This window comes from Loxodonta africana, chromosome 10 (genome assembly GCF_030014295.1).
Source record: "Loxodonta africana isolate mLoxAfr1 chromosome 10, mLoxAfr1.hap2, whole genome shotgun sequence".
Classification (NCBI taxonomy): Eukaryota; Metazoa; Chordata; class Mammalia; order Proboscidea; family Elephantidae; genus Loxodonta; species Loxodonta africana.
The window spans coordinates 89,825,650-89,840,397 of record NC_087351.1 but is presented as its reverse complement, the minus strand read 5'-3'; the positions used below and the strand labels follow the sequence as shown (position 1 = coordinate 89,840,397).

Below are 14,748 nucleotides of genomic sequence, written 5' to 3'. Positions count from 1 at the left end.
TCCTTGGGTGATGTAAATGGTAAAGCACTGGTCTGCTAACTAAAAGGTTGGTGGTTTAAACTCACCCCAGGCTCCCTGGAAGTAAGGCCTGGTGATCTGCTTCTGAAAGGTCACAGCCTTGAAAACCCTATGGAGCAATTCTGCTCTGCACACATGGGGTCTGCATGAGTTACTGACTTGACAGCAACTAACAACAACATGACGTAACTAAAACAAGCAAGAGCACAAACCCTGCCCTATCTGCTGACCTCCCCTTGCCTCTTGGAAGATAGTACGTTTCAGATCCTTTGCCCTGTTACTCACAAAAGGAACCTAAATGTGCTGCATTGGCTTTTCTACAATTTTTTTTTTTTTTTAACATGTTGTGGTGCTTCTCAAAATGCATCCTTGCCTATCAGAATCACTATTAAAATGTAAGTTCATGGGCCACACCTTTGGCCTAGGATTTACAATTTGGCCGATTTCAAAATACCAGTTCTGATTGAGAAAACACTTGGTCTTCTGAGTTCCGAAGTCAGCAGCTACCATTTGCAAAGTGCCTGCAGATGTCCATGCTTTCAAATGCATTATCTCCAAGGCTCACACAAGGTACTCATACCCATTTTACCCATGAGGAAATTTGACCAATTTCGTAGGAAGTGGCACATTTAAGATTCAAACCCAGGCCCAACCAAGTTCACAGGTTTGTTTTTAGCTATGCTACCCTGGTGACATAGTGGTTAAGTGCAGCAGCTGCTAAACCAGAGGTCGGCAGTTCGAATCCACTAGGTGCTCCTTGGAAACTCTACTGGGCAGTTCTAGTCTGTCCTATAGGGTCGCTATGAGTCGGAATTGACTCTACGGCAGTGGGTTTGGTTTGGTTTTTTCGACTCTGCTTTTTGAGCTCAGACGAGTAACTGAAACACTGTCAGTAGGATGGCAATGGAAGAAGTGAAACAGCCGTCATCAGTACTGGGGATGGGAACTGTTACTGAACATCCGCCCCATGACAGACACCTTGCCAGGTGTTTCCATTTTTACCGCTGTTAGCTGCCATTGAGTTAGCTCCAACTCACAGTGACCTCATTTGTAACAGTGAAACGTGGCCCAGCCCTTTGTCATGTTCGTGATCGCCGGGGCCTTGGAGCGCATTGTTGTGGCTTCTGTGTCAACCCATCTCATTGAGGCTTGCCCTTGTTTTTGCTAACCCTTTACTTCACCAAACATGTCCTTTCCTAGTGACTCGTCTTTCCTGTTGACATGTCCCGAGTAAGTGAGCCGAAGTCTCACCATCCTTGCCTCTGGTTGTGTCAGAACTTTCTAAGATTGTTTTGTTCATTCTTTTGGCAGTTCACAGCATGGTTTTATTCTTCACCAACACCACATTCGAACACCATCAATCCTTTTGATGCACTGGTTTTTACTAAGGTGTTTGTAATCTCTACTCAGATTTGTTTTTCTATTCTGGAACTGCCAACTTTTCAGCCAGGAGTGGAAAGGACTCCTGTGTTTTGTTTTGTTTTTTTAATAGTCTCTGCGTTATACAGCAGTCTGTGTTCGGAGGGGCCCCGGTGATTTCATTCAAGATAGAGTTCAGGTTCCTTACCCAAAGGCATCTCTTTGGACCCCTAGAAGGCAAGTCTCTAAGTCCACAGCAAAGCACATCAGTACAGTCCAGTACGCGTCTGAGGAAAGTCAGCCAGAGATGGCTTTTGGGGCGCCTAAATGATCCAGATCAATACTGATTTTCTGCTTTACTTTAACCACAAAGTTTTGGCCAAGTCATGTTGGCAGGATTAGCCTGCAGGCCTCACCGCCACCTAATAAAACAGGCAAAAATAGATTTAAGGAAATAGCTGTAACTGCAGGAGGTGGAGTGTCTGGATTAGAGGGCACTGACTCACACTGGGGTGCAGGAAGCCAGGGCAGGGTTTGTCCAGGAAAGCAGCCCTCCTAATGCCAGGGGGTTACCTCTTTGCCCAACAGCAAACCCCATTAGAATTTATTCCCAGCACTTGGCAGACATAGTCAGTGCTCAGTAAATTTAATGAAACCAGGCATTTAAGCATATTCTAACAAAGACAATTCATTTCTTCCTTTTTCTGGGGGTACTAAGGAGCCTGAATTCTCTACTCCAGGTGTGATGCCTACTATACCAGAAGCACAGCAACCTCTCTTTACGGAGATAAGCTAATGATGAAGCGGTCAATGAATAGTTTAGACTTGCGCACAGGCTCTCTAGTTGGGGTTCTCATTCTACATCCCAGCTCTGCTAATAGTAGCTGTTGGATATGGGTTATGTTACCTGAAAAATACAAGATTTAGGTTCCTGCAAAACAGGAATGATAATAGGATCTACTTCACAGGGCTATTACTGGGGTTAAATGAGCTAATGCAAGGAGACTGTGTAGTGTACTGTCTGGTATGTAGGAACTGCTCACTAAGTGGGGCTGTTAACCCAAGGCCCCCAGTTCCCCTCTGCCACAGGTGGGAAATCTCTTTCTACACCTCAGGTCTGCATCTGTGGTCATCTGCTCTTACGAGAGGACACGAGTCTTAAGGAGAGCTGAAGGCCCAGGATGCTGCCTCCAACAGCAAGTTTGTTGACAATGTTTACCCCAGAGCACAAACCCTCCCATGATACTTACCTTGCTTACCAGATCATCTGTAGTGAACAACTGCACATTTTTTCACATCGAAGATTCTGCTTCTAGGTATGGCTGGCATCTGTGTCCCTGACAGGGATGGATTACCCAGTAAGCAAGGTACGCACCGGCTGACCTGTGCGTGCTTACTAATCTGTGGTGAAAAATGTGCAATTGCTCATTACAGATTAAGTATGTACAAGTCAGCCCGTACGTACCTTGCTTATTGGTTAATCTGACCCTGGGAACAGAAGCTTTTTCCCAGCCTGCATTATGAAAGGAGACTGCCTGAGGAACTCCTGGGAGTGAGAAACAAGTTCTCTCCTCATGCCACTAATTACTTCCAGTTACTGAGAATGGAGACGACGTCTTCCAACCCCTCTTATTTTTGTTTTTAGTTAAAAATCTTCATGAGAACGCTAATACCAGCCACCCACATCAGTAGCGTCCAGATATGCATGTTTTTTAAATTAGGTTTATTTAGCATATGTACACATAAAAGAGAAATCACCCTCTGATCCCACCCGGCAGAAAACATGCACAAACCCAAGGTATATGTGGAAGGGAGGGGCCCCGGCCCCAAGTTAGTGGTTGGGATGGTGCGATCCTGGGAGCCACAAGCCCCAGTCAGGAGAGGGCTGGACTGAAGTATCAGGCAGGCTATGGCCTCCCAGCTGCTGACCCTAAAATAAGCGTGCACCATAGCCAAAGGTCTGTTTGATGCCCTCAAAATAGTACCGCTGCCAGCCCTGCCGTGTCCGCTCTTCCTCAGGGGCAGGGATACCACGCCCTTCCATGTGCAGCTCGGTCTCTCCACTTTTGTCAGTGAAAGTCAGGGTGATGGTGGCAAAGTGCCCTGGAGAAAGCCAGAAGGGAAGGAGGTTTCAGATGTAGCCTCGGGCCTAGAACCTCTTACGTATCTCATCCTAACTCCCACCTTCTCAGCCCAGTAATTCCACCTGCCTCTCGTGGGCCAAGGGTTTCCATGTGGGTTTACAACTAAGGGGAAAAGAACAAGTTTTGGGGGTAATGGCAATAAACAAATATGCTTACTTACCCTCTGGCCAAGATTTAAACCTCCACTTCATCACAATATGTTTCTCTGGGACCTAAAGTAATCAAAAAGTCAGCCTATACTACAGACTACAATGTACCCAATCCTGGCTGGGATTAGCCATCTGCCTTTCTTACTGAGTCTAGCATCTATGCAATTACATTGCACTGATCAAGAAAAGGACTACAGGGTTGGTGGCTTCTGGGCAGGTATTAGTGACCAGTCAACTGTGCCCAGGTAAAATTTTGGTGCCACAAATGAAAAGCCATAAACCACCAATATACATATACAACCTCTTTTCCAAGTTTGATTTCTCCAAGAAGAACTAATTTTATACAACTAAGGAAACAATTCTAGGAAGGCAAGAGAATTCAAGTCACAGCATTCTCTTGGGAAAAAACAAACAAACAAACAAACATGATTTTATTGACCAAAAAGACTGAAGCCTTAAATTTTATCTACAGACCCTAGTAAAGGAGAAACACCACTCTTCTGACTAGGTAGAGCCTACAACCTGGGCCTGGGGCCATCAGTTACTCACCAGATCAGTGAATTCCCCAGAGACATTGCCATCTACCATGTGAAACTTCCCACCTCTATCTGCTTCTAACATTGCAGGAGCATGGGTAAAGGCCTGAACCAGCTGTAGGGAAAAAAATAAACACGGAAGCAGGGAGATGATTAAAGAGCTGGAATCATGGTGAGGTCTCTGTATTTCTGATTTCGTTCCAGCCTGTCCTTGCCTCAGGCATTACTGAGTGGGGCAAATATCTGGATGCTGTGAAGGCTAAGCGCTGTGTCTTCATCTCCTAGAGACCTCAACTCTGGAAATGGCTTCCTTCACGGCTACAATCCAGTTTTACCCTTGGCCATGGCCTCTCCCTCTGCATGGTTCTCAGGAGGACCCAGGGGCAAGTGTCAGCTGAAGCCTGCACGCCAACCACTCACATTTCCCAAGATGCTACTCTGCCCAATAACAGGATCAAGGAGTCTCCCTCTCTTTAATTCCACGACAATCCAGGCTTTAACTACAGCAATTCTTTTTGAAACCATGGTGCCATTACTTTGGACCCATTCACTTTTCTAACAACAATGACTCAGTGGTTCCCACTTAAATAAGCCAGAACTAGTACAAAAAAAAGAAAGAAAGAGAGGGCAAACCCACTATGACCAAGCGTGCTGTTCCTCTAACTGTGCCTAGAGCAGGACAGCCTGCTGGGTTCAGTCATCAGTGCCTCCTCTGCGTGCTCAGAAGACATGCCCATAACCCAAGTCACCCAGAATGGCAAATAGCATGAAACTCCAAGGACAAGATTACACTTACCTCCTGGGTGGTAAACACTCTATAGAGCTCCTCTGGTGATGTCAGGAAGGTCTCTTTAAGGGTGATCTTACAGGTGGGGATTCTGACACCAACAGATCTGGCCTGGGTTTTCGAAGGAGCAGACTTACTAGCCTGTGGAGGTAGCAATGACAACTCAGTTAAGAGTGATGGTAATATCAATACAGCCCATCAGCATGGCTTCAGGAACTGACCTACCATTCATTTTCACAAATGTTTTCACTTCCAAGGCTAGTTATTCCGGGGGTTGGGGAGAAACTTTGTGTAGTATTTTCAGTCATGAGGGTAACCTTTCCAGAAGCATCCCAATTCCCACTGAAAACAATCACTCTAGGAGAAGGGAAACTCTGATACTCATTTGAAAATCCATCAGCCAAAGACCTGCAAAATCTTTAGGCACTTCTGAAGAGTTCTGATTCTCAAACGGAATTTCTATTCTTAAATGTCTGGAAGCACTTTCCCCCCACCTCCAGAATATCCTTCACTGTGCTGACAGAAGGACAACAGTCTCAAAACCAAGCGCGGGGCCCCAACCACACAAGTTCCATTCCCAGATAAAACATCTGCTCACCCTGTCACATATAGGGTGAGATCTATCAATTTCCTGATTGATGAAGTCAGTGATCTTATCCTTGATACTTTGATGAGAATTCTAATACCAAAGTTATCAAAGATGGATACCTGAGTTAGAAATAATACTGGAAAGACTTATACAGGTGAAGACCACCCTGTATGCATAACCTCCTACTTGGCGTTAAATGCAATTAACAGCCCGATCCTTAAGTCCCTGATGGCTTCTGTTTGTTCTAGTGATTCATTACAAGTGAATAAAAACTAGTGTAAGATGGGCAGACAACTAGATATTGGGAACTCTTTCCAGACAGCCTCCTGCCCCACCACATGGGAACACCATTACCTTCCACTCCTCAGCTTTCGGTGCTGGTTGCCTGGTTGAATCTACAGACTCTCCATTCACTGTAGGCAAGATCATGCCCTGCGTGAACTCTGAAAAAATAAATTCCCAAATCTTGGAGTTTATTTCTCAGAAGCTGATATTTTAAGCTTCATCACAGCCTGACAAACACAAGCCATCTTAACCCAGAAAAAATGAACGACCAGGGAAAGGAGATTCTATTTATTTTACATCTTTACCTTTGGTCTATGCCAGACAGGTCTCTGACCATATACTACTGAATGCACAGGAAAACCTGTGAAAGCTGGAACCTGTCAGAGAAGGGAAGGAAAGCGCAAGTATTTTCCACTAACACAAGGAACAGAAAAGTGGTAAAACTACACCCTGCCAAAGGCAGAAAACTTCTGAGACCCAGAAAAGCAAGGCAATCCCGGCAAGTTTCGGCTCTCACAGGTTTCACTGTACTGTGTCCACTGGGAATGCTTTAAATAGTTTAAGCCCCAACTGGAGGCATCACAGCTCATTATAATGTATGCAAGATCTCCTATGGAAGGTGGCTGGTGAAGGAAGTGGCACTTCAATGACTTTAAGAGTGGGGATTCTACCCACCACCTATGGGTGTGTTTGGTCTCTTTCCTCCACTCTGCAGCACTTCTGTAGAACAATCACAGCTAGAGACGACACCAGAGCACTAGTTCCCTCCAAAAAGATATCATTCCTTTTGATGGTCACTATACCAACTCCGATTTAAAGATCAGATTAACACGCAGAACTGGAATCCCGGGGACGGCTGAGCTGACTACTGTTCTAGCAGCCTGAATACCCCTGGAGAATACTTCTTAAATATAGTTCAGGACTATACTCAAGTAATGAGTCCAGATATGCCAAGTCTCTCGATCAGCACTGTCCGGTAAAAGTATAATGTAAACCTCAAATACAATTTTAAAATATCTAGTAACCACATTGAAAGGAAAAAAAATAATGAAGTTAATTTCAATAGTATAAACATATTTAACCCAATGTCTAAAACATTACTTTAACATAACCATATTTTAAAAATAAAGGTATTTTACTTTTTTGCTAGCGTAATTTTTTTTTTTCTCACCACTGCTAACTCCCTGAAACCAGTTCTACTGAACAGAATTCTGCTCCATAAGGTTTTCAATGGCCAACATTTTGGAAGATCACCAAGCTTTTCTTCAAGCCACCTTGGGGATGAACTCAAACTTCCAACCTTTCTGTGTAAACTGTTTGTACCACCCAGGAGGGACTCCTACTCCTACGTTCTTTTTTTGGCTACTATCCACTCTGTGTTTTATACTCACTGTACATCTCAGTCTGGACCAGCCACATTTCAAGTGCTCAAGAGCCAACGTATCAGACCACATGGGTCTAAATCCTTCCCTCACTCAGAGCTTACAGGCTGGATCCCCCTCCCCCAAAACCTTTCCTCATTTGCCAGAGAAAGGACTGCCAGCCCCTTAATCAGAACCTCAGAGGTGGAAAGCTACCTCCTGAAGGCATATGTAACTACTCAAGGGATACCTGTTTTGAGGGTGCTGATGTAAATTTCCACTGCTTCTCTTAGAAGTTTCACCCCTTCTGCCTTCATTAAGGCCACGAGATTTGTGTCAGGCTCATCTTTGGCAAGACTCACATTAATCTGAGTGAAAGATCAGAAGTAGGTGGTAAATAACTTGAGGGGCACCCACACTGTGGAATGTGCATGCTGAGGCATCAGGTAACTGCTGACCTTTCCAAAGGAAATGCATGAAGGTCAGGGTACTCGTACAATCCCCGCTAGTATTCCTTCACAAGTCCTCTATGCCAAGACAAGGGCAGCTAATGTTGGAACCCCCTACGAGCTAAAGCAAGTACTAATTAAAGAAGCCCAAGTTGCTGTGGAAGCTCCTAATGGCACCATATACCTAGAAAACCATCTGCAGACTGGGGTCCTGAAGGCTTGGACCAAGCCTGGGCTAGTAATCTGGAATGACAGCTCATTTTTCTCATCTGAGAATAAGAGGATGTAGAAGACTCAGGAGAGGAGTTAGGAAGCACCAACCTCCACTTCATCCACACTGTTTTCATCAGACAAATTGGGGATCTCAACATGTCCCTTGTACTGCACTCCTGACTTAGAGGTACCTGTCAAAAACAACACGATGTCATTTAGTCTCCTCCTTTGCAGGAAGCATCTTCTGCTCTGGAATCCTAACTACAACTTCTTGCGGAGTTGAACTGACCCTCTTTAATCTGAGAGAATGCCACAGGCCAGATCTAGCCAACCCCTTCCTCCTCAGAAGAAATGTCTTTTACTCACCAGACTACTTGAGACCTACGGTGTGGGACTGACATCTGCATGGATTTGATACTAGCAAGAATTCTGCCGGGGGGGTGGCAGGGGGGGACCTGGGTCAATAGCCAATACAGTCAGTTCTGCTGTAATACTTGTTTTAAAATGTGAATTTGTTCCAATGAAGCTGATACATTAGAGAACAACGTGATCATAAGGCAAATTTCAGGGTGCTTATAAGTAATTTCACCTGTGAGAAAACTAGGTGAACAAAGAAAACTGCACCCAGCTGAACCGAGCTGTCTAGGATAAGGAAAACACACACCTCTCAAACATTTATCTACTAGATAGATCAGTTCATGTGTGTTATGAGCCATACACCCACCCCCACCTGGTGTTATAACTTCCCTTCCAATTTCTGATCATCTTCCTTCCGTCATTTCACAGTAACTCACAAGCTGCAACTCTTCCAATGCCCACTGTCACCAGTTATCTTCAGGTCTTTTTCAAGTTAAAGTGCCCTATTTACTGTAGCATCTATGTATTTTTTACCATTTAACACGTGGAAAACTGCAACTATTTTCATTACATTCCTATCTTTTTTAAACATGAATCGTTCATCAACAAGATATTGATTCACTTCCACTTCTCTAGGTCTCAGCTTCTCAATCTATAAAAAAGGACGGGACAAGATGATACCTAAGGTTCTTTCCAGGCTACTATGCATAAGGGGTACTTTAAAAAAAAAGAAACAAATCTACTTTTCTTAAGGGGAAATGGGCGGACAGGTTTACGTATTTATCTTTTTCCTCTTTACACCATTCACTTGGAAGATGTTTACAGAAGCAAAAACATCTCATGCTCTGCCCCATATAGACAGTAGCCATAGCGTCTTTTAAAATTCAGTCTCACAGCTGGCAGGACCATCCAAGGGGGCACAAGCATGGTCCCAGTTCTTTCCTAATGGAAAGGACACTCAACTGGAGAACAGAACAGCTGAAATTATAGCCACGATTGTCATTAGCACAGTGGTCGGACCTGTCAGATCCACACTGGAGAGAGTAAGAAAAGATCAAGACCAGAAATATCCCCGCTCTCCTTTTAAATCATCCAAGACAGATAAGCTAGTCCGAGGAAACGTCAGATCACTTAATACATCCCAACACAGATCAAGGCCCAAAGATGCAGCGGCTCAGCCCCTTCACTGTGGGGCTTGCGAGACCCAGAGAAGAAACCCATTTAGTGTTCACAGTGGCACAAAAGAAATTTCAACACCCAATACTGCTTTACGTAGGCCTCCGAAGCAGCACTGTTTGTCTTCTCCTTTGAAGAGTTCATAACGCTTTAAAAACTGTTCTCCCTGGCTCCTGGGCAGCCAAAATGCAGATAACCCCTTCCCTGACAGCCCAGCATGGACTTACCTGTCCAGTTCAGTTTGATGCTCCATTCATAAAAGAAGATAAGCTTGCCTTTGCGATTGTTAATGGATGCCTCTCCATCAAGCTTACTCACTTCTGTCACTTCACACTTGCCTTCCTCATTTTGCACCCGCACTGCCAAGAAGAGCGTTTTCAGTTTATCTGTGGACCAATTTGAAGCATCTCTCTCCGTCCTGCAAAACAGAAACACAGCTATGGCTCAGGAGCCAAATGGAGGATACACTGCTTGCTCTACGGAAGCGACTGCAAGGCTAAAGGAGGCCTAATAGTTTGAAAAGAACATGAAAAGCCTTAGTCCACTCCAGTACACCTGCAGACATGTTATTTCCTTTAGGTTAGGAAGGAGAACAGGAGTGACATAGTAAGCCAACCAGGATAACTGCTGGGCAAAATCGTGCAAACTAAATGGAAAATTAAGTTTTTCTTTCTCAGCCTGATGGTGTTTGGGTCATTATTTTCCATTTTAATATGGTGCACCTGTTTGACCAAGTGGAAAACTGCACATTTTACTGAGGTCAGACCACAGGCTATGGCTGTAAAATGCAGTACTTAGCTAAAGGTCCAATAAAGAATAAACCAATAACCTTGACCTCATTAACACAGTGTTCTAACCAGTCAAATTCGAACTGTTCTATAAACACCCTACACATTCTGTGCTATCTAGATGACCATGCAAACAATGCAAGTCCAGGTCTTCAAAACAAACAACATAAACAAAATTTGCATAGAAAGAGAGCAGGCAGGCTGAGATATAAAGAAAAAAATCACTATGTGCCTTCCAACTTACAAACTAGAAGAGACAACATCATGTACACAAAGAGCTGCAGCAAAATAAAAGACAAATACTACAATACAAACAAAGTTCAGTGGAGTTTAACAAGGAAACATTCATTCTGGAAGACTTCATGACGGATGGAAGGCTTAAAGAACGGTGAGGTTACAAAACCACGATTGCCCGGCAACAAGAGGCAGTCCCTCAAGTTACAACACAATCCATTTAACAGTTCCGGGTGAGAGGCCGCAGCGGCTTCAGCATCACTGAGCTTGGAGAGCACGTTCCAAACCTTAGCCCACAGGACTGAAGCGGTAACTTAATTTTGCACTTAAGCAACAAGATGGGAATTCCAGCCTCCCCGGTCCAGAGTCTTACACAGCAATCTCCCAACACAATCCAAGGTGGTACTTCTTTGGGTCTCACTGACTCCTCCGGCCACGTGCGGGACGAACCTCTCGGCTCCGGACGGATGCAGCAGCTACAGGGTTACGTTCTCGCCTGTCTGAATCCCCCTCCTCTGCGGCGCAGTCCTTCATGTCGCCCCACCCCCATACACTGAGACAGAGGTCCAGGCGGCGGAGGGGCTTGGGGTTACGGACCCCTGCCCTAGGAAGGACCCGCTACACGTCCAGGCAGGGCTGCCTCTGCCCCAGCTCTGTCCAAGCCGAGGTTCCAGGTACCCCGCAAACCCGGCCCGACCACAACGCTCCCGCGGCCTGCCTCGCTGGCCCTCACCAATGCCAGTTGTTGACGTTGGTGGCGTCCGCCCGCTCCTCCACGATCCAGCGCGGGTCGCCCTCACCCCACTTGGCCATCGGCTCTCCAATCACGCTGCCACTGGCTCCCAACCAGCCACAGCCACAGCCACCTCTTCAGGACCGCCCGGTCCCAGCCGCCCGGCAGCGCCTAGAAACTGCTAGAAGCGGCCGCAGAACCTCCTGGCTTGCTTTTCCCTCCACCCCTTACCCCTCCCCGTCTTACTTCCGGCTCCTCCCTACTCCCACCGGCTACTTCCGTTCCAACTCGCCGGCCTGTAGGTTCCGCTTGTTCTAGGGTTCCTTCAAGTCCCTCAGGTTGTGCCCAGAGAGGCCCAAAATCTAAGTCCTCACATGATGGTCCCTCACCCGTAGGGACACGAAAAACAAGTTTCATTGTTTTTCTGGCCCCTAAATCGGCATTGCTGAGTCTCATGGGAGTTGTAGTCTTGTTGAATGACCCGCTGGATAACCGTGGAAGGTCAGGCCAAAAATAAAGGAAACGACCTAGGCACGGCGCACTGGGTTTCTGGAGGTTGTAGTCAAGAAGCCCGTGGCACGTCCCAACAGCGCCCGACGGCAGAAGCGGAAGAAACAACAACTTCCAGCATGCCCTGCGGCCTCATTATCCCTGCCCTGCCCACTTTTCCTTCCGCCCCTTCTCTCTGCAGCAGAGCCTGACTAGAAAGGCAGGTCCAGCGGCGGCCGAGCTTGGCGCTGCCATCAGAGGGAGGGCTCGGTGCAGCAGAGGTGAGGGTGTCCCAAGCCCCCTGGGACGCGGATCTGGCTGCATCCGGCCTCGCCGCATCCCGATCTTTCCCCCCTCTTCTCTGAGGCGTCCCTAGACCCGGAGGCCTGGCTCACTTTTTCCAGTCGGGGCGACCCTTGGGGTGAAAGCTGGAGTACGCTCCAGGTTGGGTCTGCGAAGGGGCCGCGATATTTGGTTCTGAACAACCGATCGCAGTAGAACATTTCCTCTACCAGGGATCTTCCAGGCTGTGGCGACTGCAGTAGATCTGTGACTTCTACGACGTCCCTGTCAGCCCAGAGATTCTTCCTAGTTTAACCCACATTCCCTGCTCTTAGTTCACAAGCCTCACCTATGTAGACCTGTCTAGGAAGGTGATAATCGAATTAGAATCTAACTTTTCAATAGCTGATTTCCGGGGCGTCCTGAGCGTCTTGGTTGTAAGTTTTTTGCTGATCCCTGTGTCTTCTTTGTCACGGCCTGTTCTCCCCTCTCCTGTAGGTCCTGCCCCCGCTTTGTGGTCTCTCAGTAAACGGATGATGATAAGGACAGATCTCTGAAGTGTATTACGTGATGTTGCAGCACCTTCCTCAGCCACTCTTAAAATTGTACTTGGTTGCTTTATAACTTAAGCTGTTGTGTGCAGTGGCGTCCATTTCGACTCATAGTGACCCTATAGGACAGAGTAGAACTGCCCCATAGGGTTTCCAAGGCTGTAATCTATATGGGAGCTGATCTCCAGGTCTTTTCTCCCCAAGGGGCTGGTGGGTTCCAACTGCTCACCTTTTGGTTAGCAGCAGAGCTCTTAACCACTGCACCACCAGGGCTCCTTTTTATCACTTCCATAACCTTTAAATCATTATCTCTTTACTCACCAATGAATCTCGGTTGTGATTGGTGCTAGAGTACAGATTGGTGTCAAGTATCCATAGCTGTTGCACGATTTAAAAGATTCCAGAAATCTTCTGGTGGATTATGAGATTTGTTAGACAATTCTAGGCCTGTCTGCAGGTATTTACTAACTATATTGAACGAATGAACGGCCTTTACCCATGGGTGAAAAATTGGTAGTTAGAAGCATCATGCAGGACAGGGTGGAAATGGTCTAGGAGTCAGAAAACCTGGATTGTAGTTTGGAATAGGAGCAATTAACAAAGTGGCTTTGATACTTTGTCCTTTGTGCCTTGTTTTCCTCGTTGGTAAAATGGAAGCGGAATTTGCTAGGTCTTCCTTATGGGGTTGTTCTGAGGATCAAATGAATGACAAAGTGCTGTGCAAACTGCCACATATACCAGAGACATTTACATGCTCTGTACACTTGGTGTTTGTGACGTCCACTGTTTGAAATTTTGTATTATTTTATTTTTGCCTTTAGGATTTTTAAAAAATATTTTCTTTTAGCTTTTTCCAAGGTATCATGATGATTTATTAATAATAAAAGTTACCACTGAGCATTAATTTTGTGACAGGTACTGTTTTAGGAGTCCCTGGGTGGTGCAGGGAGCCCTGATAGCACAGTGGTTAAAACTCTTAGCAGCTAGCCAAAAGGTCGGCAGTTCAAACCCAGCAGCTGCTCCATGGGAGAAAGATGTGGCAGTCTGCTTCCATAAAGATTTATAGTGTTGGAAACCCTATGGGGGCAGTTCTACTCTGTCTTACAGGGTCGCTATGAGTCAGAATTGACTTGATGGCAGTGAGTTTGGTTTTTTTGGTTTGGGTGGTGCAAACAATTAAGTGCTTTGCTACTACTAACTGAAAGTCTGGCAGTTCAAATTCACCTGGAGCCACCTCAGAAGAAAGATCTGGCAGTCTAATTCTGAGAGATCACAGCCATTGACAACCTCATGGAGTATAGTTCTCTCTGAAACACATGAGGTTGCCTTGAGTCAGAATCGATCTAAAGGCAACTGATACTGTTTTACATGTATTAACTGGTTTAATCCTCACAACATCCTATAAGGTAGATATGCCCATCTTTAACCCATTGCCATCGAGTCTCTTCCAACTCATAGCGACCCTATAGGACAGAGTAGAACTGCCCCATAGGGTTCCAAGGAGTGGCTGGTGGATTCGAACTGCCAACCTTTTGGTTAGCTGCCAAGCTCTTAATCACAGTACCACCAGGGCTACCTGCCCATCTTATAGATGAGGAAACTGAAACAGAATATTGTTGGTGAGATATCCTGTACTAAAAGGAACTAGCATTCAGTATGTATTTACTTTCTACCAGGCACTTTGTTAGGTGTTTCCTGTGTTCTATTTTATCTTTACTGCAACCCTGTGATTTAGGATACCATTTTCTCCAAGGCTTAGAAGTAAAGTCATTTACCTAGTTTGGTCAGAATTGATGAAACCAAGATTTTAAGTCAAGGCTGCCTTACTACAAAGCCTATGCTTGTACATCTAAAAGGGATGATTTTATCCTATCTGCTGAATCTTTTTGATTTGGTTTTAACTCCTTGGAATGAATTACAGAAAAGAATTTTTAAGCCACATTCTAGGTTCAGTAGCAATCACTTACTAATGCCTGCTATACGAAGGGATCAGATAGGAAATTTTCACCATATGTTTGCCATCCATGTGGCCCCTGAGTTGAAAACACAATTGAAATAGGAGACAGTGGAGAGTACTTTAAGGGTCATCAGAAGCCTCAACAGGGCTTCCATGATCAGTGTTTCTCAAGTGTCTTTTGGGAAAGGTGTTATTCAAATTTCAGGAAAAGCAAACTCATCCATTAAAATTGGACTGTGTGGCCTTTGGAGTTATTTTTGGTGCTGTGGAATTTTTGTTAACTCATTCTTG

The 14,748-nt window shown here is 45.5% G+C and overlaps 2 protein-coding genes across 4 annotated transcripts in view; one reads left to right on the top strand and one right to left on the bottom strand.

Moving 5' to 3' along the window:
- Positions 1–338: 338 nt before the first annotated feature.
- AHSA1 (activator of HSP90 ATPase activity 1) lies at positions 339–11,408 on the bottom strand. 2 transcript variants are annotated; one of them, XM_010588779.3, is made up of 9 exons: positions 11,179–11,407; positions 9,651–9,841; positions 7,999–8,081; positions 7,479–7,596; positions 5,937–6,025; positions 5,003–5,134; positions 4,220–4,321; positions 3,682–3,733; positions 339–3,480 (listed from the first exon to the last, which is right to left on the bottom strand). In XM_010588779.3, exons 1-9 carry the CDS (start codon positions 11,256–11,258, stop codon positions 3,308–3,310), a joined length of 1,020 nt encoding a protein of 339 aa, XP_010587081.1. In that variant the 5' UTR covers positions 11,259–11,407; the 3' UTR covers positions 339–3,307. The 2 variants fall into 2 exon arrangements, with proteins under 2 accessions (XP_010587081.1, XP_064148866.1); XM_064292796.1 differs by lacking the exon at positions 3,682–3,733 and having other exon boundaries at positions 3,348–3,480; positions 11,179–11,408.
- Positions 11,409–11,469: 61 nt separating this feature from the next.
- VIPAS39 (VPS33B interacting protein, apical-basolateral polarity regulator, spe-39 homolog) overlaps positions 11,470–14,748 on the top strand; it is a 30,634-nt gene continuing 27,355 nt past the window's right edge. The window contains exon 1 of one of the 2 annotated variants that reach the window (XM_003408794.4): positions 11,470–11,948. The gene's annotated coding sequence lies outside the window, so the exon portion shown is untranslated. The other variant, XM_010588778.3, reaches the window with a different exon arrangement.